Genomic DNA, 27055 nt, shown 5'->3' with positions numbered 1-27055 from the left:
GCCCGGCCGGCCGGACCAGATTTGTGTGATCTTTTGGCCTTCATCATAATTCGAAATCACTTCTTTTCGACGATCAAGCGATGTGTGGGTTTGGGTTTCGGGTATTTCGGAAAAAAGAAACCAGAATCTCAAATCGATGATGAGCCGAGAAGAATAGTGATTCAATAAACTTTGATTAAGTATTAATAGGTTTCACACATGGTATCAACATTTGCGTAGGAAACTCGAAGGATTCGAAGACAAAAGTGTTGGAAAAGAAAATCGTTGAAAACAAAGGACGGATTGCAGTGATTGCCAATTTTTATCGATTCTAAATTTCCTATTTTTGGAGACCTGAGTTTGTTTAAAAAATGTTATTTCGAAAGAAGATGCAATAAGCAACCTTCTCAAGAAATGAAAACACACAAACACAAAAAAAACCGGAAAAGGAAAGGTATTAAAAATTATGTGTTTTGATCCCAGCAGGATGCTTTTGTTAATCTAATACGCCCCGGGAGGGCAACGAGCGGCCTTTGTGGCGATGCGCTAATCACCTGTTATAGACAGGATGGACAGCAATCGGAACACGATCTCTGGGAATGAAGCGGTCCTGAGGAATAAGTTGGAGAAAAAAAAACAACTCTCGAACGACTGAGAAGTTAGGCTTGAGTTTCTGAAATGGAATTGATGTTTATTACAATTCTGATCTTTCATTAATGTTTTTATGAAATTATGTTAGAATTAGAATAACGAACCTGAACTTTGATAATTCAATTTCTTGGACAGAAGATTGTTGAACAGTTTCCGAGCCCTCGATTTCACGGATTCATCCTGTTTGGTACTCCATTTCGGCAGCTTCTGCTACCGATGGGTCTGAAGTGCGATTCCAACGTTAATAGATGAGGTACTCAGTTTCTTACTCTTCGCCACATACCATACTGATGCAAGGTTGCCGAAATCACAGAAAAATCTGTGTCACAGAACACAAAATTTTGAAATTTTCACAGATTTCACAGAATTTTTAAATTTTGAAGCGATTTCCGAAATAATAATTTTTTTGGAGAGTATCAAATTTTGATTTTTTACTTTAAATTAGAAAAGTATGATATGATTGGTAATGGTTATTGATTTTGCCCTACTAAAATGTGAAAAAGACCCAATTTTTCATGAATTTTCTATGATATCGAAGGAAAAAGCATCACAGAAATCTATCACAGAATTTTTGGGTTAAATCACAGAAAGTAAGAATTATTTTTCCAAAAAACACAGAATTTTTTTCGGCAACCTTGTACTGATGCCGAAGGATGCCGTTTGAATTAGTCCTTGATTTTCTTGTCCGTTGTAGGGTCAGCAGAGCCCGGTTTCCTACCGCCTCTCGAGGAATCTTTTTCAACGCAGTTTGAACTGCTCCGACACTCACACTTTCTTCCTTAGCTTGTTTTCTGATTGGAAGACCACTCACAGTGCCTTTTTGGTGCACAATCCGTTTTCTTTGCTCTGTAGTAAAGCTACGCATTTTCAGATTTCTTCACGAAAAAATACAAAAAATAGCATCGCTTACTTCACTTGGATGTAAACAACAGTACGCAGCCAAAATTTGGCTGAACACTACATGATTTTTGAAATGAAGGCTATTTTATAGTGTATTTATAAATATCGGTGGAACTCTATAGCACGATTTCCACATCGCCAATCAGCGATTTCGAAGCTAATTTTTGACAGATCGTGTGTGTGCAAGAAAATGTAAACAAATGGGTGGAAATACTAGCCTGTAATAAATTATGATTTTCTCTGATTTGGTAATGATTTTCAAAAAATTGTGAATACATGCTTAAAGTAAAAGTTTCAGAGGTTATTGTGAGTTATAGGAGAAAATCTGTATGTGCCGTGATGGATCGTAAATCGACGACAAAAATGTGGTTTTTATACTATTCCAAAAACCTCTTGGAGTATTGCACATATTTTTGAATGAAAAATTAAGCCAAGTGCACATTTTCAAAAGCAATTTGTTAAAAGAGCAGTCAATTAACATTTCTTCAAAATTTGGAAAAGGCCCAATAATTGATAAGCTAGAAATTTCTATTCAAAAATCCATGGATTTTTGCTATTTTCTCTATGTTTTCTTCGGCAGCTGCATACAATCAGGCGTCATAATGTGAAAGCTTGAGGGTGGATTTTGATATTTGATGATGGCTTAAGTGAATAAAAACAAGATTCTCGAATTACTACACAAATTTAGATTACTTTCATGCTATTCAATTGACATCGTTCAATGGATATTATCATGTATTCTGTCTTTTAATCGGACCTTATAGTCTGATTTTTTTGGCGAAACTTATTGAATATTAAATTAATGCAACCACAAGCCGTAAAGAATTTAACATTTTATACTGTCTTAAGCTGAAACTTCATACATTTTTATAGATATAAGATATAATATAAAAATATTGATAACAAATTTGAAAAAAAAGAAAGTCTTGAAAATAGGCGCAAACAATTATTTTACCTGTCGGTTTTTTCTCACCGACTGACTAGTTTAAAATGGATCAATCACATTGACTCTTAAACCGGGCAAATTTATTATGATTTAAGTGGAAAAAAAAATTAAATCTTCAAAGGAGTGTTTTTTCATAATCATTTGGATTTATGAAAATTTTAATCAAAAGATTATAAAGTCTTCTATAGTTTATCGTTTCCCAGAATGTTGCTCACGCATCATCGTACTACTCCAGATGGCAGCAGCGCAGCTTCGATACAGCGAATGATTGCTACTCTGTGATTGATCGAAGTCATCAATTTTGTGCAAAATCGAATAGAATGCAACTTGGGATTAGGAATTTGATTCTCAATGAACCTCATGCTCTCCCTTGATAATGATCAATATCGGCACCGGTCACGTCCTATTAGTCAATTAAGGATGAAGGAAAGAATGTTTGATACTCTACAGGCTCCAGTTGCAACCTCTTGTTCCCTCATTTACCAAAGTATTTTTAAAATGTCCAGAAACAGAGGATAGCTAACGTCGCCAACCAATGATATCTTCTTACAGTGATTCAAATCCCCAAGTAGCTGAAAAAAGTGTAATTTTCAAGTCAGCGACAACAAATTTTATTTTTCAGGATTCGAATCTTCAATATTTATTATTATTATTATTATTATTATTATTATTATTACTGTTTATTCATCTGACAACGAGGTCTACATGAAAACTTAAAAACTATTTAACTAATATTATACAAATCAAAAACAAGTAAACCGGCATTTAGATTTCATGTAGAAGTAGGGAACGAATAACGGAAGATGATAGATTATAATCAAAGCATTCATAATATTCGTTAAAAGTTGAGCACATTGCTCGGATTGGTTCGTATTGTCCGTAGCCCGTTCGGTGGAAATTTAACCGCAGTGGTTCTCTGGATCGAAGAGTTCTCGGGATAACATTCAGGTTGATTTTTTCCAATATAGCAGGAGCGTCGATTTCACCCAGTAAGATCTTTGCGACGAACATAGTTTTTAGCAGATTCCTTCTCTGGTCCAGAGTTTGCATTCCTAATAAGTCGCATCGGGATCGATATGGTGGTAGCTGCAATGGGTTTTGCCAGGGCAGAAAACGAAGAGCAAAACGAGTAAATTTCCTCTGAATGGCTTCCAAACGGTTTATCCAATTTGCAGCAAATGGGCACCAAACTATGACGCAGTTCTCGAGATGTGACCGCACAAGTGAGCAGAACAGCACTTTCAAACAATAAGGATCTTTAAACTCCTTACCAATCCTCATGATGAAGCCTCCCGAGCAGACTTTGATGCCTAAGTCGATAGCAAACAGTAACCAAAATAAGCTATCGATGTCCAAATGATAGCATAATTCAGCATCACATTTTTCCTGATGGCAAAATCAGGTGTCATTGAAGCATCAAAATGACGAAATATGATATCAAATCAATACCTAAATAAGGCATTGAGACCAAAACGAAAGCACTATATGGTATTGTCTATTTTCAAGATAACAAAAAAAGGTATCATTAAGGTTTCAATTATTAAGATAGAGCAGAAAAGTGAGGTCAAAATGATAGCATGATTTGGTATTCCATTTTCTAAGATGAAAAATCTGATGATTGATTTAGGTTTAAAATTAATTCGAACTGAACACAATCAGCAAATTCGTCCGTTACCGGCAAAGTTCGCGCAGTTTGAATGTTGATTTTTTAGTGCTTGCAAAAATAGGCTTCATTAAGGTATCATTATTTTGAAAACAGAATATAATTTTTGAATATTTAAATTGAACTTTGACTTAAACCAAACAACGAACTTTTTATTGTCTCTGTCAAACACACCAAAAATTTTATAAATTCAAGCGTGACAGGAACGCAGGACCTATTTTTCAGATTTTTATCATGAAAAGATAACATTTTGCATCAAATTCAATTTAAACACACACACAGATAGCTAATTCATAGAATAACACGAACCATGAAGTAGAAAAGACCTACTTTTTTTTAACCTGATTAACAATGAGTCTAATTTTATATCACATCAGAACTAAACAACTCGGTTTATAAGAGTAAATATTTAATATTACATCACTTTGCGCCTGAACTTTAAAGCCCGAGTTTTTATTCGAAGAAAATTATAGTCCTATTTGCCGCTGGTAGTGTTCGTGAAATTATGCTGGTTGTTTCACCAAAACCTTTCAATTTTGGGACAATTAACCTCAAAAACGACCATGTGCTGCCCGTTTTTTGTACCGAGAGTTTTTGAGGTTAATTGTCCCGTTTCATCAGTACACGCTCAGCAAGTGTGCGTAAGAAATGCCAAAAACAACTCTATTCTAAAATTCAAGCTTGGCCAGAAATCTGCGACAACACAAGGAATATTTGAAGAATGTAGTGTCAAGGCAGTCCTGTTCTAGTATTGGTACAGACTGTGTAACATTTACGAAAAATCTGTAAATTTACTACTAAATTTGCCTATCGTTGAAAATTCGAAGAATTTGCGGGAAATTTTCCACTTTTCAAGCTTTTTATTCTAGAAGAATTCTTGCTCTTCAAGATCGGTATGGAAAAAGTTGGATTTTAGAGTTATTTTTAAAAAATAGGCCGTCGAAGTTTGAACAAAATGTGGATTTTCCCTTCTCAAATTTGCAAAACTTTAAAATTAGTTCAAAGTCTTCCATGAAAATGCTCAAGTCAGTGCAGTTTAAGATTCTTATTACACTACCTTATTTAAATATTTCTTGGTGTCAACATGTAAAATTGAGTGCCAACTCGTCCAATTATTTTCAATTGCGTAAATATATCAGAAACTGAAATTTTTTGGCATCCCTGTTAGAAACGTCAAAATCAGCGCGAACGGATTTGTTGTGTTTTGATTCGGTTTTAGTTTTATGTCGAAACAATTCCGGCGGCAGTACCGGAGACCAATGAAACATTGGCGTCGGGCGTGGAAAATTTAAGCCAAGCGGCAAAAGTGCGGAAGTCAGTGACGGATTGTGAATAGTTATGAAAGAACTCGAAAATTTGTCCGGAATAAACTTGAGTAATCAGGATTTGTCAGCTGGACCGGCTTTTTCTTCCACTTCGGTTTCGGTATCTCTCGAGACTTGTTACGGCGAAAATCAGCAACCTTACACGTCCAACTGTTGTGAGTGAGCAAGCGCGGCGAGCGAGCGAACAAAGTGGGATGGTTCTAAGTTCCCCCGGGTGTATGCGGCTCGAGTGGCTAGCCAACGTTGCTACCGGACGACGGACTAACGTTCACACTTCCCCACAGCTTTCAAACATCTGCTCAGTGGTCTTTTTTCGACATGGGATTCTAGAAACTCAACATCTATTACGAAAGTAAAGGTAATTATTTTTATTTTGCTTGTATTTTGTTGTCAAATTGATTCATTGATTTGATCCAATAGGATGCAACAGCAGAATCATCTCTAATCCGACAAGGTCAGTTGACGAAACGAAAGACGCACAAATCAATTTGATCGCAGTTCAACTCGACATACTCCTCTCGGATATTGCTGGCGTTAGTTTAGAGTCTTCGCAACCAGACTAACTTCCGCAAGAGAAAACTGACTCGCCGCTTTTTTCTAACGAAAAACGATGTCGCTAGTGGATCAGGCTCAGCTTGGCGCTACAGCCTAACGATAACATTCAATCCCGACGTAACACTTTACAGAAGAAGTGGCTTAAACTAGCATCAAAATATCTACCTGGTACCACGAACGGGAAACTACGACATCCTCACGGCCCTGCGATGTTTTCCTTCGAAACTGAATTTTTGTTGGGTATTCGTTTCCGAAAACGGCTATTTGTAATGTAATGCTTGAAGGTAACTAGATAAGACTAGTTTTGAAAATGAATAATTCATTACATTAAATTATTTACTTCTATGAATCACCCAATATTAAATTTAAATATTTTTAAATTTATTTAACCATTTTTAAACGATTTTGTTTAGACTATTTTGCTTGACAGCAGAGCTAATAATTATACTTCGAACTATGTGATTATTTTGCTTCCTATTTTTTTAGTTAGTTTATTTCCATAGAAGTTTATCCTTTTTAATTTTTTTAAAGTTTTCATCAATGAGAGTACTCTAACTTATATTTTATTCCAACTTGATAACTTTGATGAATGAAACTGTCATTTTCGATATCGATTTTATTAAAGGGAGAATACGCAAACATCGCTGTTTTGAGAAAATTCCTTTAACAGTTTGACAGCTCCACAAGTCATGATATTATTTTGTTCTCTAAATATTCCGAATAGGTACCACATATGGTTCTGATAAGAGTTTACGATTATTATACAGGCCTTCAAATGAGGTATTTCACTAAGATTATAACGTGATTATTTCACATTTGCCTTTTCAAAAATCGTCACCGGACATATTTCTTGTTTCAATCATTCAAAATTCATTCTTTCACATTGTACTTTCCAATGAACATTAAAATATTAGTACCATCCTTTAAACTTTTTAAAATTAGAAACTGTAAGTTTAATTAAGTGTAACATATTTTCAGGAAAGGGAAGTTATCAGTTCAGTTGTTGTATAATCCTAACTGGATGAAGATCGCCAGCCACGCTAGTGCCGAAAATATTAGCTATGTCAAAACATTGGCGTCACGAAGACCTTAAGGAGCTTCACAATACCAGGTGGACGCCATAGCAGCTGCCGGACAAATTGAGCTCCTGCTGGGAGCAGTACGTGCTTGAAAAGCTACCGCAGATGTCCATAGTCAAAGTGCAGGAAAGGCCCCATGACGAAAGGATTTGATCCCGGATACCGACATTTCATACGATGTTATAGGAATGTGCCGGGATTTGTAGTATCCATCCATAAAACTGGTTGAACCGGACTTAGTAGATTATATGTAGTGCTGTACAAATTATTTTATGGGTCATTTTTGGAACACCTTTTTCAATCGATTCAAAGCATCTGGAACTTATTTTTAAAACCGTTTGGACAACGTTATGAATGGAGTATGAAAGAAAAATCTTGTAGGTATTGTTAAACAAATAATTAAAAAAACGTGATGTGTTACCAATGTAGCTTTGTTTAATTGATTCATTTTATTTTTTGTTTGATTTACACCATGGAAGTCCTTGACTACCAGTTAAGAATGTTTTCGAACAGCAAAAATTACAAACTTTTAGTATCAGAAAGTACAATAATAAAAAAGGCTTCGGGCAAGATATGGCTTGAACAATTAAAAAAACAAATATGTAAAATCTCTTTGGGAATCTACACACAATTACTTTGTCTTATAAATCACGAAGATTAAAAACAATATGTCAATCGAAATAATTATTATTACAAACAAAAGATAAGCAACATGCAGGGGATTCATGAATGAATAATGAATTTGTGAATAAATAATAATAAAATTGTTTGAATTACGTGGTAAGAACAAATTTACATAGCTTAAACTGTGTAAAACATAAGCAATGATAGAATGGTCATAAAAAGATCGTTATACAATTTTATTTAATCCATCATTTATTCAATTCATCAATCACAAATATGGAGTTCAGTTTTAAATTTTCATTTGTAACGTCCATGAAAAATTTGAATCGTATCGTAGATTCGAAAATGTTTTTCTCACGGGCTTTTAAAAAATCGCCTTTAATTATGCAAAAGATGTGAATGTAATATTCATGGTTCAGACGTAGAAAAAAAAAATTATGGTATTTTTTTTGCCATAAAATAATGAATGCCGAAAATCGCCTTTAATTATGCAACAAAAAAGAAGTGCATATATTCATAGTTCAGATAAATAACGATCAAAAATTGGTATGTTTGTTATTTGTCGCGGGATTTGAACTTCTTTTTTGTTGCAAAATTAAAGGCGATATTCAGCATTCAATTTGCTATCATGCTATGAATGTAAAATTTGGTATTATTTTGCCCGAATAAAGTTGGTATAATACCGAAATTTGGGTTTTGTATTAGATAGAAAGATAAAACAGTAATCCAAAATTTTTTTATGGAAGCCTAATGATGCCTCATTTGGCAGCGTTTAAAAAAAAGGATTTGATATCACAAAGATGCCAAATTTTGGCTGTGATTTATACCTAAAAGTGGTATCATTATGCCCTCAAAACTTGTTTTCAAACGTTGGCTAAACAAGGTATCATTAAGGTTTCAGTGAAACCTACACTTGACATGATTGAGGTATCCATATATGAAAAGTGAGACCCAAATTTTGGCATTGTACCACCTTTATTCGGGCAAAATGATACCTCATTTTACTTTCAAGGCATGATAGCAAAATAAGGTATAATTTTGCCATAAAAGTCTGCTCGGGCTAAGTTCCTGTTTGCTTTTGCAATAGTGCTTTCATAGTGGTTTACAAATGTCATTTTAGCGTCTAGCAGGACACCAAGATCTTTGATTGATGTCACACGTTCCAAGCAGCAATTTTCAATTGTATAGCACCAGTTCAACGGCGTCTTGCAACGAGTAAACGATATAACGGAGCATTTTGTGGTGCTTACTGTTAAAAGTTTCTTCGGCACCACATGACAAACATGTTGATCAAGAGTTGTAATTTTTTGCAGTCTTCAACAGAATTGATTTCCAAAAAAATTTTCAAGTCATCTGCATATAATAATCTGCATTTTGGGGGCAGCACGAAGCACACATCATTGAAGTACACTGCAAATAAAAGTGGACCCATGTTGCTACCTTGTGGAACACCAGAGACGTTACTGAACGATTGAGATTCAGTATTCCCAATTCTGACTTTGAGCTTTCGATTCATCAGGTATGATTTCATCCATTGTACGAAGGAAGGCGTAGCCCCTAATCGACTCAGCTTGGCTAACAGGATGCGATGATTTACTCGATCAAAGGCAGCCTTAAGGTCGGTGTAAACCGTGTCGATTTGGATTCCTTTTTCCATGTTTCGAATACAGTATGAAGTAAATTCAACCAGATTTGTGTTCGTTGAACGGCCAGGATAAAAACCATGTTGATCAGTAGATAAATATTGTTTTACACTCTGGAACATAAAATCGCTAATCAAAATCTCGAGAAGTTTCGAGCCAGCACTAAGAGATGTGATTCCTCGGTAATTGGATATTTCCCGTTTATCACCTTTCTTGTAGACGGGAAACATAACAGAATGTTTCCATTTCGTGGGAAAAATTGACATGGACGTAGATTTGTTGAAAATCATCGAAAGCGGAAGACTTAAAGAGTGAGCACATCTTTTCAAGATAATTGTTGGAATTCCATCCGGTCCAGGTGAGGTCGAGTACTTCAATTTTGAAGCTGCATTTTTTACATCTTCTGGCGAAAAGGTGGGACAATGCAAACGCATAATATCTGGAGGGCAGTTCAATATTGCTAGGTTCAATTCTTCGGATGTTGCTGTGGCATTATTAAAGGAAGGAACGTATTGAATAATTAGATATGATGATAGAAGAAGACTTTTTTTTTTTAGATAGATATGATATAATAGATATTTTCGAGGACTTTTTGTACACCATCCATGGAACAAACTTGAACGACAGCATAAACACAACAATAAAAATAGGATTTTTTTATTCTTTACTCCAAACAATTCAAAAAAGCATTTTTATCTACAAAAACTTATTGATGTCTATACCAAAGTGATATATTGAAATCTATTTTACAGTTTTGAGATGAAGAACATTTTCAATATTATGACCTGAAAAAGTTTCACTTGGTTGAGAGCCCAAAATTCAATGATGAAAAATTTAAGTAACCGAAACTCTTTTTATTTTTCGGGAGTAAAAATATAGCTTGCGCTGTCTTTTTTTTAAACGGGATTTTCATCCTTTGAAATGATTCATCCCTAAGCTTGCGCTGTCGATCGCCGTGGTAAATTATATACCTACCGATGGATAGGCGAGAACCTAAAAAAAAATATATATATCTTAAATCAGCTGCTTGTTTTTGCTATATTTTGAATACGATAGCTTCGAGTAGAACGCTGTTTGGTTCAAAAATGTAAATTTTAAAGTATTTACACAGAGTAAATAAAACATGTACAGTACTTTTTCAATTTTATCACTGTTCGATTTTATCAATACCTGCCAAATTCACGCTCGATTTTATCACGGTTGTTGTTTCGATTATATCATGCTTTTTTATAAATCATTCAGAAACCATTGCCAGGACCTTATTTCCATTCAAAAGCGTAGAGCGTCTTCGTCATGATATTTTTTATGGTTTATGTTATCGTATAAAAGTATTCATAAATATGAAAATATCATTATCAAAATGAAATTCTGCTAGCCTTGCCTTAAAAACTGTTAAAAAGACTAAGATTATTGATTTACTATTGGAAAAAAGAAAGGATTTTCTGCCCATAAAGCAAAATTTGATAAACACACTTTAAAAGTCTGAGTTGAGCAAATTTCAAAACATTTTTCGAAAAGGTAAACTTTTCAGATAATCAAAGGTTTAAACTTTGAACTGTAAAGATTCAAATATTTTAATTTGAAATTTGCAGAAAATATTTTTTTGATGCAGTTTTCTTTAGTTTCTTTTGCAAAATTGACATAAGAGATAACGATTGATATTAAGATGTACACTATCAAATTGATATTCTACATGGTTTTATTTCAATAAAAAAATCTCAAATTTCTATGGACAAGAATTATTTGAACTGAAATCGATCCTTTGTGTTGAGTAAACTTTGATAATTACATCTCATGATCAAAAGTTATTGATGCAAAACGTTTTCACTACTGAAAACATTATAAACTATTGAATGAAGACAATGAAAATACATTTTTCATGTTTAATTTTTAGTTTCGCCAAATTCACGGTAAAATTTTTTTGACCAACATCAGTTTTGATATTCATGCAACTAACCTAGAAAAATTTCGGCGTCCATACTTAGATTTAACAAAAATATTCATAAATGATTGAGAAATATTCAATATTACAGTATGAGGCTTAAAATCTGTTTTGGAAATTTTAGAAAAAAAGTAACACATATGTGTAGTGTCGCCCACGGAGCTAAAGTACACGTCGCACATAGGAGTACTCTATGGAAAAAGTTGGTCAAAACCTGTTTTTCTCTTTAAAATGATTAAAAATCTTTTTTTTGTTGTTTTTAAGTATACACAACTCATTTTTAACCAAAATTTCAAATTTCTTAATTTTGGTCTTTTTGAGTCATTCGCTGCACCTTTATCAAATGTTTGTTTTCAAGCAAATTCGAAGAAAACCAGCCGATCAACTATCAGAAATGATGAAAAATACCATTTTTTAAACAAACAAATCAAACGCAATAAAAAACGTTTGTATTACACAAAGTAAATGCATGGCATGCTCGCTACCTGAGACAAAATTAGGGACAAAAATCACTAAAATTTTTAGATTTCAAAATCGAAAATAGCTCGAGTTCGCAAGTATGCGCATCTTTTGGACATATTTAATGAAGTTAGAAGCATTCGTGTGATATGTGATTTTTTTCCTGGCGGAGCCTGGAAGATAAACTTCAACACGAATTTGTAAAAAACAATACAAGTTTGTTAAAAAAACATTGCACTATTTTGTTTAGCTTCTCTACTACATGTGTTACTAAGAAATGAACGCCATTTCAACCACAATTCATTGATCATATTATAACTGAAGATTAGTAGAAGAAATTTTGTTAATTGTCGCATTATTCTGCGTGTTACGCGGTTTGTAAATGTACGTGTTTACAGCAAATTTTGGAAGACAAAATTTATAATTTTGATTCATCAATGTTTCGAGTTATGCCATTACGAACTCACTACACCGATGGTTTAAAATCGACAATAATAATATACAACAACTATCTAACAACCGAAAAACCTTAAAAAGAATAGATTTTTTTTTATTTTAATTTCGAGGTTTAGGCCAAGATTTGGGGTAAAATACTCCTGTGTGCGTCGTCTGCTAGTCCTGGTTGTCCAGTAACGAATGTTTTTCCATGGCATGCTACATTAGTTTGTAAGGCAATATTGTACACACAAACTTAATCATGCATAGTAAGAATGGGCAATATGGTATAAAAAGCCATATGGACTTTAACTACGATACTACAATATTTCAAAAAATCTATTTCTTATTTTTTTTAACTTTGCGCATACAGTCTCCATTGAAAAAAAGAAAAACGAATTAAACGAAACGAAAAAACCATCCCGAGTTTTTGTTTCATAATCAGATTCGAAGTTCTTGAACTTGATTTTTATGTACAATTCCAAAATAATAAATCTTCGAGATGGCGACCCAAAAATGAAGATTCATCATTCGAAGTTTATATATGAATTCAAAACAGATTGTAAACCTAAACTTCAAAATTTTAATCAAGGATTTATGATTGAGGATCCTTAAACAAAATTTTATTTATAATTCTAGCCTGGTATTTAGGTTCAAAAATCGTATTGAGATTAGGAAACAGATTCAACATTCAAATTTTGAATGCAGCATCAGAACTCAGATTAAGAAGTAATATTCAAAATACAGGTTCGGATTCAGCTGGTAAACTAGTATAAAAAATCAAGGTAAAAATGTCAAGATGTGTATTTCGTTGAAGAATTCAAATAGAAAAGATCGCAGATTTTCAATTTTGATTGTTTATTATATTTAAAAAATTCAGCTTAGAATCACAGATATAAAGTAGAATTTGCGTTCATTTTTCAAGTTTTGATTTATAAAAAAGCCTAAATTTCGTTATAAAATTTTATTTTAAGTAAATTTCATATTTTGTCCACTTATCGTTTAACGTTGTTAATATTGTAGTCAAATATATAACTAAAATTTCAAATTTTGGTTGATTACAGTCAAATTACAAATGCAAAATTTTGAACTTTTTGCTTTCTGAAATTTCATTTATTCTATTCGGTGGTTGATATATTTTAAGTTGCTCAAGCTTCTGGTAAATTTTGCATTTTTGAGCATTGAATAAGTTCATTTTAAATTGATGGCTTTCTGCAATCTACCCTTAGCTGAATCCTCCAGACTCTTAAGAAAATGCAAAGATTTTAAACTCCGATTCAAGTAATTTTCCTATTTTGACATTTAAGGGTTGATTAGAAAAAATTTGCTTATCATTTTAAAGATTTTAGGCCGTATTTTCAAAAAAAAAAAAGAACTTCTGATATTAAAGAATTCAATAATAAATAACCAAATAGTACAAAATACTTAATTATGTTTTTTTTCATGAAATGATTTAGCAGAAATCTCAAAGAAAAAAAATCAGTGACTTACACCCACCCCATGAGGCGATTATTCCAACGGCCCTGAATTCTAGTAAAAGCCAAGCAGTCTTTAGTTGCCAGAACCTAGAAATTTATGATTTTTCCAACGTTTCTTTACTTACATAACCAGATTTGAATGTTAAAAACTTGCAGATATTAATTAAAAACCTCATGGTGAAATTTTCAAAGTATATAGAATTTAAATTCAGGATTTGGAATTTAGATTCAAACTCTAATTTCAGATCCACGAATTCATTTAATTCAAACATCAGATTCAAACTGCGGGAACAAATTCAAAATTTTAAAAGTCATGAATGACGTTGAGATTCTAAATTTAAATTCCTTATGATCGATCTCGCTACTATTGGTAACCCTGAGGCGAAACTTAAACGCCCTGAAGTATACTATCCAGCTGAACCATTCAACTACCTCTAAAATGTTGCCAAGTTGATTGTTTGTTTTTTTTTTTGCTGAATTCGCGGGAAAAGTTTAAATGGAGACATTACTCCTTTTCTGTGAACATATCACCAAACAACAAGTGTTTTGTGTCTCTTAAAATGGTCTAACTCAATACCTTGATTGAGATTCCAGTTTAAGTTTTTTTTCATGAAATTGGGACTGCAATCAAAAGTTTATGAGATTTAGTTCGATTCTATATGCAAATTACACATCCAAACCGAATTTTTAAGAAGACTTTTCATCTTAAGCAACGGTAAAGTTTCTGAGTACAGTTTGAAAAATAATCTTTTCAAACGTGTAGTACATCAAAATGAATACAAAACTTTAATGCAAAAGTTTAAAAAAATAAAGAAAAACTTTTTAAAAGTTTTTATATTAATTTTAACATTTTTTAGTTGAATTGTTTCAACTTGTTGCATTGTTCTGAAATGCAAGAACCAAAAATTGGTCAATCCATTCAGCTAATCTTTGAAGTTTTGAATTTTTTTTCAAACCCCACCCTGCAATATTTCTTGTTACTATAATTTAATGTTGTTTTCAAAATTAGAAAAGTTTATAGTTTTGTGACACTTATTGAGGAATATTTCAACTTTCAACTCTGCAATTATCAAATACAGTTTCATATATCCAGTTTCTAAATGTTAAAATTGATTTGAAAGATTTTTCCTCTGGAGTCTCTATAGAGCCAAAACGACTATTCCAAAGCAACAAAAGTTTTGCAAAATATTTCCAAAAAGGTTGAATCAGTTCGAATATTAATTACTCATTGGTAGCCCTGTACAACCTTTAGAAAAAAGCTATAAGACTGATATAAAATTTCAACTAATAAACCAGACACTAATGAATGAATAGTTTTGAACTAAATTATTAAAATAAAAAAAACAACAAATGACAAAAATTCTTATTTTATTTGCCAGCCCCTTTAAAGAAACCATAAAATGACTTTCTTTTCCTATCATATTTGAATGTACACGAATGGTTTTCGAAAAAAAATAGCAAAAGGAAGCCTTTACTCAACCATTATGAACGAATAATAACTTGTAGTTGAGATAGTTTGAAACTTTCTGTTTCTTGCATTGACCCCCTCTAAAGCCAGCCCGGGGTGCTTCCGCCAACCGTTCGTTAACTTTTAATCGCGACTCCGGGACCCACCCTGAGATTGTAATTAATTTTACAGGAATAAAATAATTGCGTTTTCACGCAGCTTTAACTCGCCTCGGCAGGTTCATAATTTAATTACGTTTTTATTGATATCTGCTAATTTTGCTCTCCATTCATTTCCCATTTGACGAGCGCCAAATTGGATATGCGTCGTCGTCCGATTTTATGATCCCTGCGATCTACCACCAGGCACCTTGTCCATCAATGGCACTTTGTAGCAGCGATCCACGGCGAGGAGATGGACGGACGTTTGGTTGATATAAATTTTGATCAACAGATTCCCAGGAATTTGCTGGGTTTTCTTTCAGTTTGTGTTTCGACCTCGATTTCCGCTCCTTTGAAAGGAACCTTGCAGTCAGCAAAGGTGCAACGTCGTAGTCCCTCGCCATCATCGGTCGTTTGAAGTTTTATTTAGTTTTATAAAGAAGGAGGAAAGGAAAAGCTCAAATCGGAAGTGCTGATTAGAGGTTTCGGTGTGGCGCTATTAGTGTGACCCTGGAGGGATCCCGTAATGCTGTCTCGTTTGATCGCTGCTGGATTGTATTTCCCGCCCAAGGCAAAGGACAATTTTTACGGCTCCCTTAGCTGGTTTCATTGCTGTTCTGGTTTGTGGAGCAGAAACACAATGAATTGGTCGAGATCAAATTCAAACCGCCGAAGGTGAACGTAAAATATTCATTGATGAAGTAAGAAAAGTCGAAGAAATTGTTCCTTCAATTTATCTGGCAACACTTGAACCGTTTTTATCTGAGCTCAATGATTGGTTCAGCAAACAAATGCTAAAGATTATCTATAATTAAATATGTTAATTTCGACCCCGCCCGAAGCTATCGATTGAAGTAGGGTTAACCTTTTTTTCAAATTTTTATTCATGTTGAAAAGGGGCTGGCTAGCAATTTTGCAAAAAAATAAACGAGGGGAGCTTTTAAAGGCAGTTATACTAGAGACGGTTTGGGTTATGAAGTTTGTGAGTCTTTTCTGCTAGATTAACGTAGATCAATAAAAAGGTTGAACCCCAAAACGATTAACTAGGAACCCGCTTATTATCTTGACTCAAGAGTTGAGTCCGAAAATTGGACACAATAAATCATCGTTTAAATGACTTTTGTAGAAATCAAAAATTTCAATTTGTTTGAATAAGTTATTCAGTAGGTAATGGTCAAATAGTTATCTACTTTTTTCCAACTAAATATGTACCCACTTCAAATATTTTCAAGTTGGGTTCGTCACTTCACTAGCTCTGCAGTCACTGAAAAATAAGCTCCTTCTCAAAGACAAATCCACAGCTAATCCGAATGATTCATCCAAGAACTCCTAAATGGAATCAAACGGTAAAGATGCAGCAGCGATGATTCGAGTTTCGACATAATGTTCCTCACGATTTGGGTTTGTTCTATCCCTCGACAATCTTCTCAATTATGACGCGTCGCTGCTGTCTGGCTGGCAAGAAGGAAGGAAACGAACCCTATAATCTTCTATTATTAGATTAGGGCATGTAATTAATGAGCGATAATAGCGCCACCTACGTTTCCAGAAGAATGAGATAACTGGAAAAGTTGGAAATGAAAAATAAGAACCATCAAAGGCATCAGACCAGTGGATCCGGTGTCGGGGAGATGAAACTCGGATGCTGCCTGTAGATGGGGAGTGAGTCATTTTTGGGGAATTTCGATTGACACCGGTCACGAATGGTTGGGTCACTTTAATCAAAGTATAAGAAGTGGAGCCATACACATAAGCGAATTCAAGTTGAAAACATACTGTTCAAGATACCTACTTGAATAAAAGTGATTCATGATAGAGTTATGGAAAAACAAATGCACAGTTCATTGAAGAATATGTTATTCTTTTGAATACAAGTTTTGACCTGAATGACCTTTGGCTTGAAGGGTCCAGCCAGTTATTTTTAAGAGATATCTGAAATTTGAACAATTTTTCCAATATCTCAATCTGGAAAAGAGATATGTTTATCAAGTTGAACAAATATCGTCAAGGTAGAATGAGTTGGCAAGACTTTAAGTTTTCATTTAGTTCTAAATTAGCGGCAAATATAAAAAAAATACAAACGGTAAGTAAACAAACAAAAACTTCTTGATGAACCTGGTCGGTTTTCAAATGTAAGTTTCATAATCCACCGAAGAATCGATTGATCCCAGATGATGATGATGAAACCCAGATAACCATTCAATAAGTTGTGTTTTATTATCGTCTCTTGAAGCATTGCTTAATCCGCTCATGAGTGTCAATTTGAAACTATTGGAAGTTTGGCAGCTTGCAACTTTATTCGGGTGTATCCAAATGAAAAAAAATATCGGGGACCCTTATCGTTCTGATAATTATGCATCATTACTTTTTTATGGACGCAATCTGAAAGCCCAGGAAAAAAATACTCCCTAATTAGACCTTGAGTGTCAATTTGACACTCCTCGTTTAAAAATATATCTCTCTGGTTTCTCAACCGATTTTTACAAAAATTATTGTTTTTAAAACCTTGTAATATACCTAACTCAATTATGTTTCTAAGGTATTATTCACCTACAACACTTCAGTTTTCAGTTTTCAAAGTCTAAGGAAAAAATCTGAAAACACATGTTTTGTAGATCGGTTACGGAATGCTCAAAAAAAATTTCAATCAATATTCAGTAGAAGCTATACGTTTCACATCAGGATATATTTTTTCGATAACGATCGGTATGAAATTGGTTTTCTGGTGAATATAAATTTATTGTGAAAATCTCGCTTGAATATACTTCAAATCCACTGCCAAGTCAATTCAAGTGGACGAAAATCTGAGGAATTGCAAATTGTCAAAAAGTTTAAAAAACAGCGACCTTTGAAAACTCGCAAAAAATTCTGTGTTTCGTATCTTGAAAAGCTAAAAGCACAAAAATGTTCCAAACTACGTAAACTTTACATTTCTCATTTCAAAATTTGTCTATAATTTTGACGGTTCATTGATTTAAAAGCACATTCGGCTTTTACACCACTTTTTTGCATTTTTTGTGGTCATGATCTTAAAAAATTAAAAGAAATATATTTCTCTGTGCATCGTATAGCTTCAAACTTCAGATTTCTTTAGAGTATCCTTTAGCTGATCTACAGTTTTTTCCGAAGCATGTTTTTTTTTATTGTTTGACTTTGAATAACGGAAAATTGAAGTGTTGAAGCTGAATATTGTCTGAAAAACATTTTTGAGTTACATTACGAGGTTTCTAAAACTATAAATTTTGTTAAATTCGGTTGAGAAACAAGAGGGATATATTGATTTAAGTCAGGAGTGTCAAATTGACACGCCAGAGACGGTTAAAAAATTTTGGGACGGATGAGGGTTAAATGAAGTTTGGGTTTTGTTGCAAGCAATTTCAATATAGCAGGACCTAAAAATATCAGAGTACGACGTTGTTTAAAAGCTTTGTAAAGTTTAAACTGTCTTGAAACATATTTTTAAAATAAAGATTTTTAATAGCCAAAGTTATGTTAAAACCTTTGCAAGTGTAATAATAAAACTCTTCCTGAGGTTTTTTTATAGGTGTTTTTCAGTATTATTTCTGTACAGTGCGTTATAAAACTTAGAAGTTTTTAAACAAGAAATCTTCATCGCTTTTATGTCCAATAGAAAATTGCTTTCAGATCTCGTTATTCAAACTTTACTGACTCCTATAAATGGTATTAGAGTGAAAACTATCATTATGTGCCTTTCTTACAGCTCACTGTATTTTTTTGAATTAAAAACTTTAATGTTCATGCTACTCAAAGCAAGTTGAAGTAGCATATATTGATTGATAAAGCAATAGTCCGCAATCGATCTTAATTATTAATTTAATTTCATTCTAGAATTAACCGATCTCATCAGAATTGAATAATTAGGAATAAGCCAGATTGTCCGGTTTATCTGGCATTTATTCTGGCAACCTTATATTAGGAACCATGAAAAATAAATGAAATTTTTAATGAAATTTTAACTGGTTTTTGAACTTCTAGGAAAATTTGTTTTGACGAGATTCTCGAGTTAATGTACTGGGAATCTGGGGAAAATTTGATCGTATGTAAAAAACATCAGAAGCAACCTGATTTAAGACTACCATCCAGTTTGACAGTTACACTTAAAACATTGTCTAAATTATTGTATTTGGCGTTTAAAAAAATAAAGTGTTGTCAATATGTTTGCAAGTTCGCTACTTTTACGGAGAAAATTTTGACTAAGTTCTGTCGCTGTTGAAAATGACCGATCGATTTTTTGTTCATGAAAATTTTCATAAAGATAGTTTTAAAAATATTATATAAACTGATTTTTTTCAATTGCCGATTTTTTGAAAGTTAGTGAAAATGGCGTCATGAAAAGACCGACGATGCAAATTTACAAAGTTGGCAAAAACTTTCAACTTTTTTACGGAACGTGGCAAAATAACTTGAAATCGTGAAGTTAACGGCGAATTTTGATATCGACCGATATTTGGAACTCTGAGTATTTAAGTGACTCAGTGACATTAATAATGTTTTCAAATCGGTTCTTAAACAAAATTCAGTATCGAGCAATACAGTCAAGTTCCATGATCGCTGGCGTGGCTCAGTAGAACTTATTCAACATCGCCAATGGTTGCTACTCTGTGATTGAACGAGGCCGTGAATTTTTATCAGAGGTCAAAAGAATGGTGCTCTTTCTTTGAATCGTCAATAACGGCGCCGGCCACGTCCTAGTAGTCAAGAGGTAGAAAAGGGTGAAGGATCAATATCGTGCTTTAGGACCGAGGTTACGTCTGCATCCCATCAAAGAATTCTGTTTGATGAATGGGAGAAAGGATTTGATAAAGAGACACTTTTGACTAGTGTAAAGGTTTTAAGAAATCCTGCAATGAACGTAAAACAGTCTGGAGTATAAAGAACAGCTAATAAATCAAACCAGCATTATAAAGATTATTCTTAATATTTAAAAAAGTTTCACTATTGAAATCTACTAGAATTGAAACCTTGAAAACAACACGTAATTCTTCAATCAATCCAAACGTTATCTGGAACTCTGAGTATCGAAATGAAGAGTAAATTTAGTCAAAATAGAAGTGATCATGAGCACAAGCATGTGGTGACAGTTGTAAGTGACAACTTTATTCCTCGATCATAGCACTATTGCTTCATTCTATACGAAATGGAAACTAAAAAAGTTTTTCTATTTTTTTTTCAACTTCAAATGATATTTTAATATTTTTTATGAAACAATATATCTAATTTAAATATGATTTTTCTATCTGGTAATACGTTTAACTATAGAGCATTTAACTGTGATTTATCCTTTTTCTGGATCAAAATATCAATTTGCCTATGGCTAGTTTACAGTTTTGGCTCCAGCTGCAGAACTACTGAACCGATTTAAAAAAAAAATGAAGTTGTTTTGAAATAGTCTTAATAGCTGGTATGTTTTTTGTAATATTTGTTTAATTTTAATAGCATCGGAAAAAATCGAGATAAATACAAGATTGTTTGACAAAAATCGTTGTTCTGAACAAATCCTGAAACTACCGTAAAATTTTCTGCTAAACCTTTTCGTATGTGCATTGATGGATCAGTTAAGATGTCCAACTAAGCTACAGAGCAGAATTCCGCTCCATTTTGATCTATTCTCGATCTTTCTAATATTCAATAATGCCTTGGAGATATCTGGACCCAAGGTGGTGACTTTTGTACCTAAGGACATGAATCCTCTAAATGCTCCGGAATTATAGATAATTCAAAAAATAACGAGTTATCTTGAAGCAAATACTACGAAAATATCTTGAGGAGTTCAATCATGAGAAATAAATGAAGAAAAAGTTGATTTCTGTATAGAAGAAGCTCCAAAAAAGTGTGTACAAAACTAGATGAACAGTGGTGGGCTAGAAATGCTATTGTACGGACATGATATTTAATTTGAATGAAATAAATTTTCCCAGAGCTCACTAATGCGTTTTTTCTGTGTCTGAAACTTTGAAAAGTATCGGTCAACTAGTTTTTTTACAGCTTTTTTCCCGTGATGCAATTTATGTCGGACCAGGCCTTAAATTTAGATAGGAAACGGAACCCTGGGAAGAAATATTTTGAACGTAATTTTTTTCTCAAATCAAAACATAAATATTCTATGATGTGCTCGACTTAAAAATAAAAAACTTAGTGGGATGTTTTTTTTTTTACTTTTTTAAGGTTAAGAATCGAGAATGGTTCCTTAAGGTTTTTTTTAAGGTTTTGTGGAAAACTTTTCAAAGAGTTTTGATAAGTAAGAAAACCACTTTGAGTGATGTTGTACTAAAGGGTGATACGGCCAAAATTTGGTCTAGGGAAAACGCGTGTAAATCGATGAAATCGTTTATTTAAAAAATCAAATTAAATTTCTTTTTCAAGTTTAATTAGTATAAAACTCAGGAAAAATATTCAGTTAGGCTTCCGCTTTTCCAAATCCGAATTGCCGGGCCTTACGCTTAGCCCCTGCCTTCAGATTTTGTATGCCTTGCTCGTCCTTAGCAGTTTTTATGGTCTTCTTAAGGTTCCGCTTGACAGTAGCCCAGTATTTCTCAATTGGGCGGAGCTCTGGCGTGTTGGGAGGGTTCTTGTCCTTGGGAACCACCTGCACGTTGTTGGCGGCGTACCACTCCATGGCCTTTTTACCGTAATGGCAAGATGCCAAATCCGGCCAAAATAGTACGTGACAACCGTGTTTCTTCAGGAAAGGCAGCGGACGTTTATTCAAACACTCTTTCACGTAAATTTCTTGGTTGACAGTCCCGGAAGCTATGAAAATGCTGCTTTTCAAGCCACAGGTACAGATGGCTTGCCAAACCAGATATTTCTTCGCGAACTTTGACAGTTTCATGTGCTTGAAAATATCTGCTACCTTTCCCCTTCCTTTTGCCGTAAAATAACTTCTGTCCCGGAAGCTGCTTGTAGTCGGCTTTGACGTAGGTTTCGTCGTCCATTACCACGCAGTCAAACTTCGTCAGCATCGTCGTGTACAGCCTCCTTGTTCATCATCGCGGTTTGGAGTCACTACCTTCTTGTAAGTCGATAGTCCGGCTCGTTTTTTGGCTCGATGCACGGTTGTAGACGATACAACCAGCTTATTTGCGGCATCTCGGAGAGAGAGGTTAGAGTTTCGCTTGAAACTACTGGCAACTCACTTTGTCGTCTCAGCGGTTTCCGGTTTTCGATTTCCCCCCGATCCAGACTTCCTGGCTGTCGACAAACGTTCCCCAAACACTTTAATTACATTTGTAACGGTTGATTTGGCAACTTTTAGCGATTTTGCCAGCTTTGTGTGCGAGTAGCTTGGATTTTCGCGATGCGCGAGCGAAATTTTGATACGCTGCTACGGCATTTTGACAACTGAAGAGTGAATTCCAAAATCAAAATAGGAGCAACATTCTACACACACACACCTTCAAAATGAGGGGTGCTCAGGTTTTTTAAATGCAAAAGTGGAAGAAATACGTCAAGTTGATATTGACCAAATTTTGACCGTATCACCCTTTATTTTAATCTTCCACAGGTCGATATAAGTGTTTTTACTTAACACATAGAGCGTACTTGCAGAATATTTATATATTTTAACTTTTTAACTTTTTTTTAACTCCAAATTCATTCCCAAATAACTTTGTCCCAAAGCATCTCCGAAGCAATTACGTCTCCTTTGTTTATGTTCGCGCAGTCCCGATCAATATGGTGCCTCAATATTCTCGGGAATTTTAGGTGACGGGTCCAATTTGTCCGACCCATATACTCACAGCATGTCACACGTGCTTTCAGTTCAGTTCATTGATGAGCAGAGAGAGTAAAAAAAACCTTGGCGGCAAGCCGGGGTCTGATCCTTTCCCCCTTTGGTTGATGCCTAATGTTTGCACTCTTTCATAATTCCTCCACCGATCGGAAAGCCCCCCGGTGACAGAGCTGCCAATAATTTCCCATTTCGAATGGCGGCAGGCGGATAATCGGATCGGATCGGTCGTCGTCTTCCTCGGTCGGCAGATTGTTATCTCTGAAGGAAAACCTGCGAGCTCTGGGGTGCGAGAGCAGCATCGAAATCGAATCCCGAATATTCGGCACATTTGGTCAACGATCAATTTGGGTAAATTAATTTATCATCAGACCTTTTTTTCGTTGTAGGTTTTTCTTTGGCTTTGTCGTGGAACGCCGATCAAGGTTGAATCGAACCGATAGGAAATCGAATCAACCCGAAAAGGCTATTGGTTTTCGGGGAAAGGCTCCTAATTGCTGTTGACGTACGCTGACAGCTGGTATTAAAGTTTTGCCTGTTTTGAATGTAGTTTATTGGAGTGATTTAGGATTTGGGATACACTTAATTAAAACAAGTGCTGTTACATGACATTTAAATACAAAATGATTTATGTAAAGATGCGGCTCTCTAGCTCTCGATTATTTATTTTATTTAAACAAATGCTAAAAATCGTGCTGACCCATTACTAGAGTTTCGTAATCTCAACCCTCTGAAACCCATTTTCTCAGCTGAAAATTCACAAAAATTACATTTTATGATTAAAAAAAAAATCTGTTATAGCACGAATTCTATCGTTGAGGGTTTTTTTTTATTGGGTTTTTGGGTTTTAGAACAAACTTCAACCATTTTTCCTGAAATTTCGGAAAAATTCGTAAAGTGCAATTCGAATAACAAACGAAAGATTGTAAAAATTCGCTAAGCCGTATTTCAACAAAAAATGAGTGAAATGTGCAGATATATAATTCTTGAGTTAATTGAAGTGTCGTATTTCACGGTGTGTTTCGTAGAAGAGCTTAAAGAAAAAAAACAGTAACGCTAATTTTTGCATAGGTAGAAAGTAGAGCTTCTTCCGGTTCATTTTCACCGAAAATTAAAATATTTTGTCGGTGACCCCCCATACAAATTTTTTTTTTGAAAATTTTCTATTTGAATTATTCAAAAAATAAATATATTTTTAAGTGTTTTATAATTTCAGAGGTGCTAATTCTCTTAATTTGAACTTTTAATACCTTTAAGTTGAAGTCAACAATGTCATCAAAAACTTTGAAAAATTTTCAAAAATTTTTTTTAACGAGTTACAGAGCTGTTCAACATATAAAATGCTTAAAAAGTATCTTCTAATCCTAAAATTTAAAAATTTGCTGGCAAATCCTGCCAGCAGTCCGAGAGGGTCAAATTATCTGAAATTATTAGAATTATCTAAAATAATATGAATCCATTTATGAATCCATTGAAATCCATTATCTTTAGATTTTCTGATTGTGGGAACTGGAGGGAATTTTATTGAAAAAAAAAGTTCAATGATTAAGAAAATTAGTAAAAACTAGGAACCGCTATAGCTTTTTTATGATAACGCTTATCGTGATGCGATCTGGAGTAGAAACGTTTGTCTTGATTTAAGCTTTGAAAAAACAATAATAGGATAATGAATATTGAAAAGTTAACGATACGTTAAGAGTAATTTTTGATGAGAAATCAGTTTTTATACTTCTCCTGAGTTAAATGTCTCAAAATTCCATTCGCACTTCAGACTCAATGCAAATCGCTACAGCAGTTCAATTTAGCTTAAATTTTGCTTGTTATTGTCTTTTGATACAATGATCATTATAAGCATGGAGATTCCTTTAACTTTTTTATTTTTATTATTTTCTAGCCCAAGTTTTGTAGCCCTGATGCACTCTGTGATTCTTCCATTTATTCAATGAACTAGCATTACTGTTGAGGTTAAATAATCTTAGCTTCTTCGGTTTCCAACTCACTATATTATTTAAATAATCTCTTGAATTCTTTGTTTTAAATTGAGTTGTATAGTTTTTTGGAAATAAATTTATTTAATGATGAATCTAGTCTAAAACTTTGAGAAATTTGAAATTTTATCAAAAAAAATGCATTTTAATCTTTTTGTCGATCTTAAATGTACACAAATTAACAGTATTGTTGGCAAAAGTGAATTGCAAATGATCGATAGCAAGCGAGCCTGCAGCGCGTAACATTCATTCTATTTTGTTCATCCCTTACTTATTTCAGTTATTCTACAGTACACTGAAGTTTTTCTTTATTATTAAATAAAACCATAATGAAGCATTAATGTTACAGTAAAACAATCATAACTTCTACAATTGTATACCAATTATGGTAAAAAATATAGAAATCATTGGTTTGAATAAACCATAGAAATCCATAAAAACAAAAAAAAAACGCATAAATCTGGTCTAAAACGTCGATAAAATCGAAATAAAATTGAAATTCCTCTTGATAAAAAAAATCGTTTTTCATCGTTCAACAAGATCATGAATTCGAAAATATCAACAGTACTTCAATTTTTAAGCCAAAATGAAGTTTAAATGATTAATGAAAAAATTATTCATCATCAATATAAGAAGAAGAAATTTAAAATTGATGTTATGTAGCGGAAGATAGGCGGATTCCAGTGCAAGTACTTTAACATTTAACTAAATTTTGTTGAAAACTGTTCTTCTTAGATATGTTCAAATTTAATCTTAATCTTCAAATTTAATTAAAAAATGCCATAAACGAATGACATCGTCAAAAATTTAATTTTTGTTTTGTAAAGTGCGTACCCATATGCATCAGAGCCTGCAAATGTTGTGGAAATATTTCAAAAGACAATTTTGAAAAACTGAAAAGATTTATAATATTTTGTTGGAAACCAATCAAATGATGTTGGACTGTTCTTATTTAAATATCATAATTTTTTTTACCAGAATTTTTCTCCAAGATACACACATATGAATATAAATTCATGTTACATTTGGATAACACCAATAATAACAAGGGTATTCCAAATAATAAAATTTTAGTTAAATAAAATGTTCATATCAAAATAAGTTTTCCAGATGATCCAAATCACCTATCTTTCCAGGCGTTGACATTTTTTATTGTTTCAGATTGACAAAAATTTGAGTAAAAATATAAAAAAAAATTTCCATGAAAAAAGTTACTATTACATTGCACTGGAATAATTTTACAGATAATAATTTTTAAATATGGACTACAAATCTTCAAAAAAAAAAACAAAACGTATGGGGACTCACCGACCAAATATTTTAATTTTGCCTGAAAATGATTCAGAAAAGGCTAAATTTTCCTTTTCTGAAAAAAATAGAGTTACTGTATTTTTTCTTTTAAACATCTTCCATAAACACACCGTGATTTGATTTCTTATAATCTAATACCATTAATCAAGAGAAGATGAGGGCATAATTAACACCCGGGGCGAGCTGGGTACCCCTCTTTTCTTTTTATCTACTTTTTCCTGTTTCAGTCATTTAGGAAATAAACTTATTTAGTGTTTGAACACATAATAATGATGTGACTCACATACTACAGTTTATTTCTATGATTGAACGAGCGTACTTTTCAAGGCGACCATTAAATATGCCCTTATCTCCCCTGTATGATATTAATTAATCTCACACCATATTGTTTTCAATTTATTTTTTCAGGTTTGGTTCCAGAACCGCCGGGCCAAGTGGCGTAAGCAGGAGAAAGTCGGTCCTCAGGGTCATCCCTACAACCCGTATCTGGCAGCCGGAGGTCAAGTTCCGTCGGCCACAGTCGTAGCGCCCTCTTTACCCCCAAATCCCTTCACTCACCTGGGTTTCAACTTGCGCAAACCGTTCGACGCAGCCAGCCTGGCGGCATTCCGCTATCCAACACTCGGGGCTAGCCACATGATTCCTTCGGCGTACTTCAATCAGTTCCACAGGTTGGTTACCTTCATTAAAGTTTCTCATCCTCAAATTGACACTAACAA

General features: G+C 33.7%; 1 protein-coding gene across 1 annotated transcript in view; it reads left to right on the top strand.

The window, feature by feature from the left end:
• The window catches only part of LOC129745540 (homeobox protein aristaless-like), a 171191-nt gene that overhangs the window by 131538 nt on the left and 12598 nt on the right, over positions 1–27055 (top strand). Inside the window, exon 4 of the mRNA XM_055738660.1 lies at positions 26745–27007. Within this exon, the coding sequence (XP_055594635.1) occupies positions 26745–27007 (263 nt within the window). The remainder of the gene's footprint in view (positions 1–26744; positions 27008–27055) is intronic.

This window comes from Uranotaenia lowii, chromosome 2 (assembly GCF_029784155.1).
Source record: "Uranotaenia lowii strain MFRU-FL chromosome 2, ASM2978415v1, whole genome shotgun sequence".
Lineage (NCBI taxonomy): Eukaryota > Metazoa > Arthropoda > Insecta > Diptera > Culicidae > Uranotaenia > Uranotaenia lowii.
Note: the sequence above shows the minus strand (reverse complement) of the source record. Positions and strands in the feature narration are given on the sequence as shown.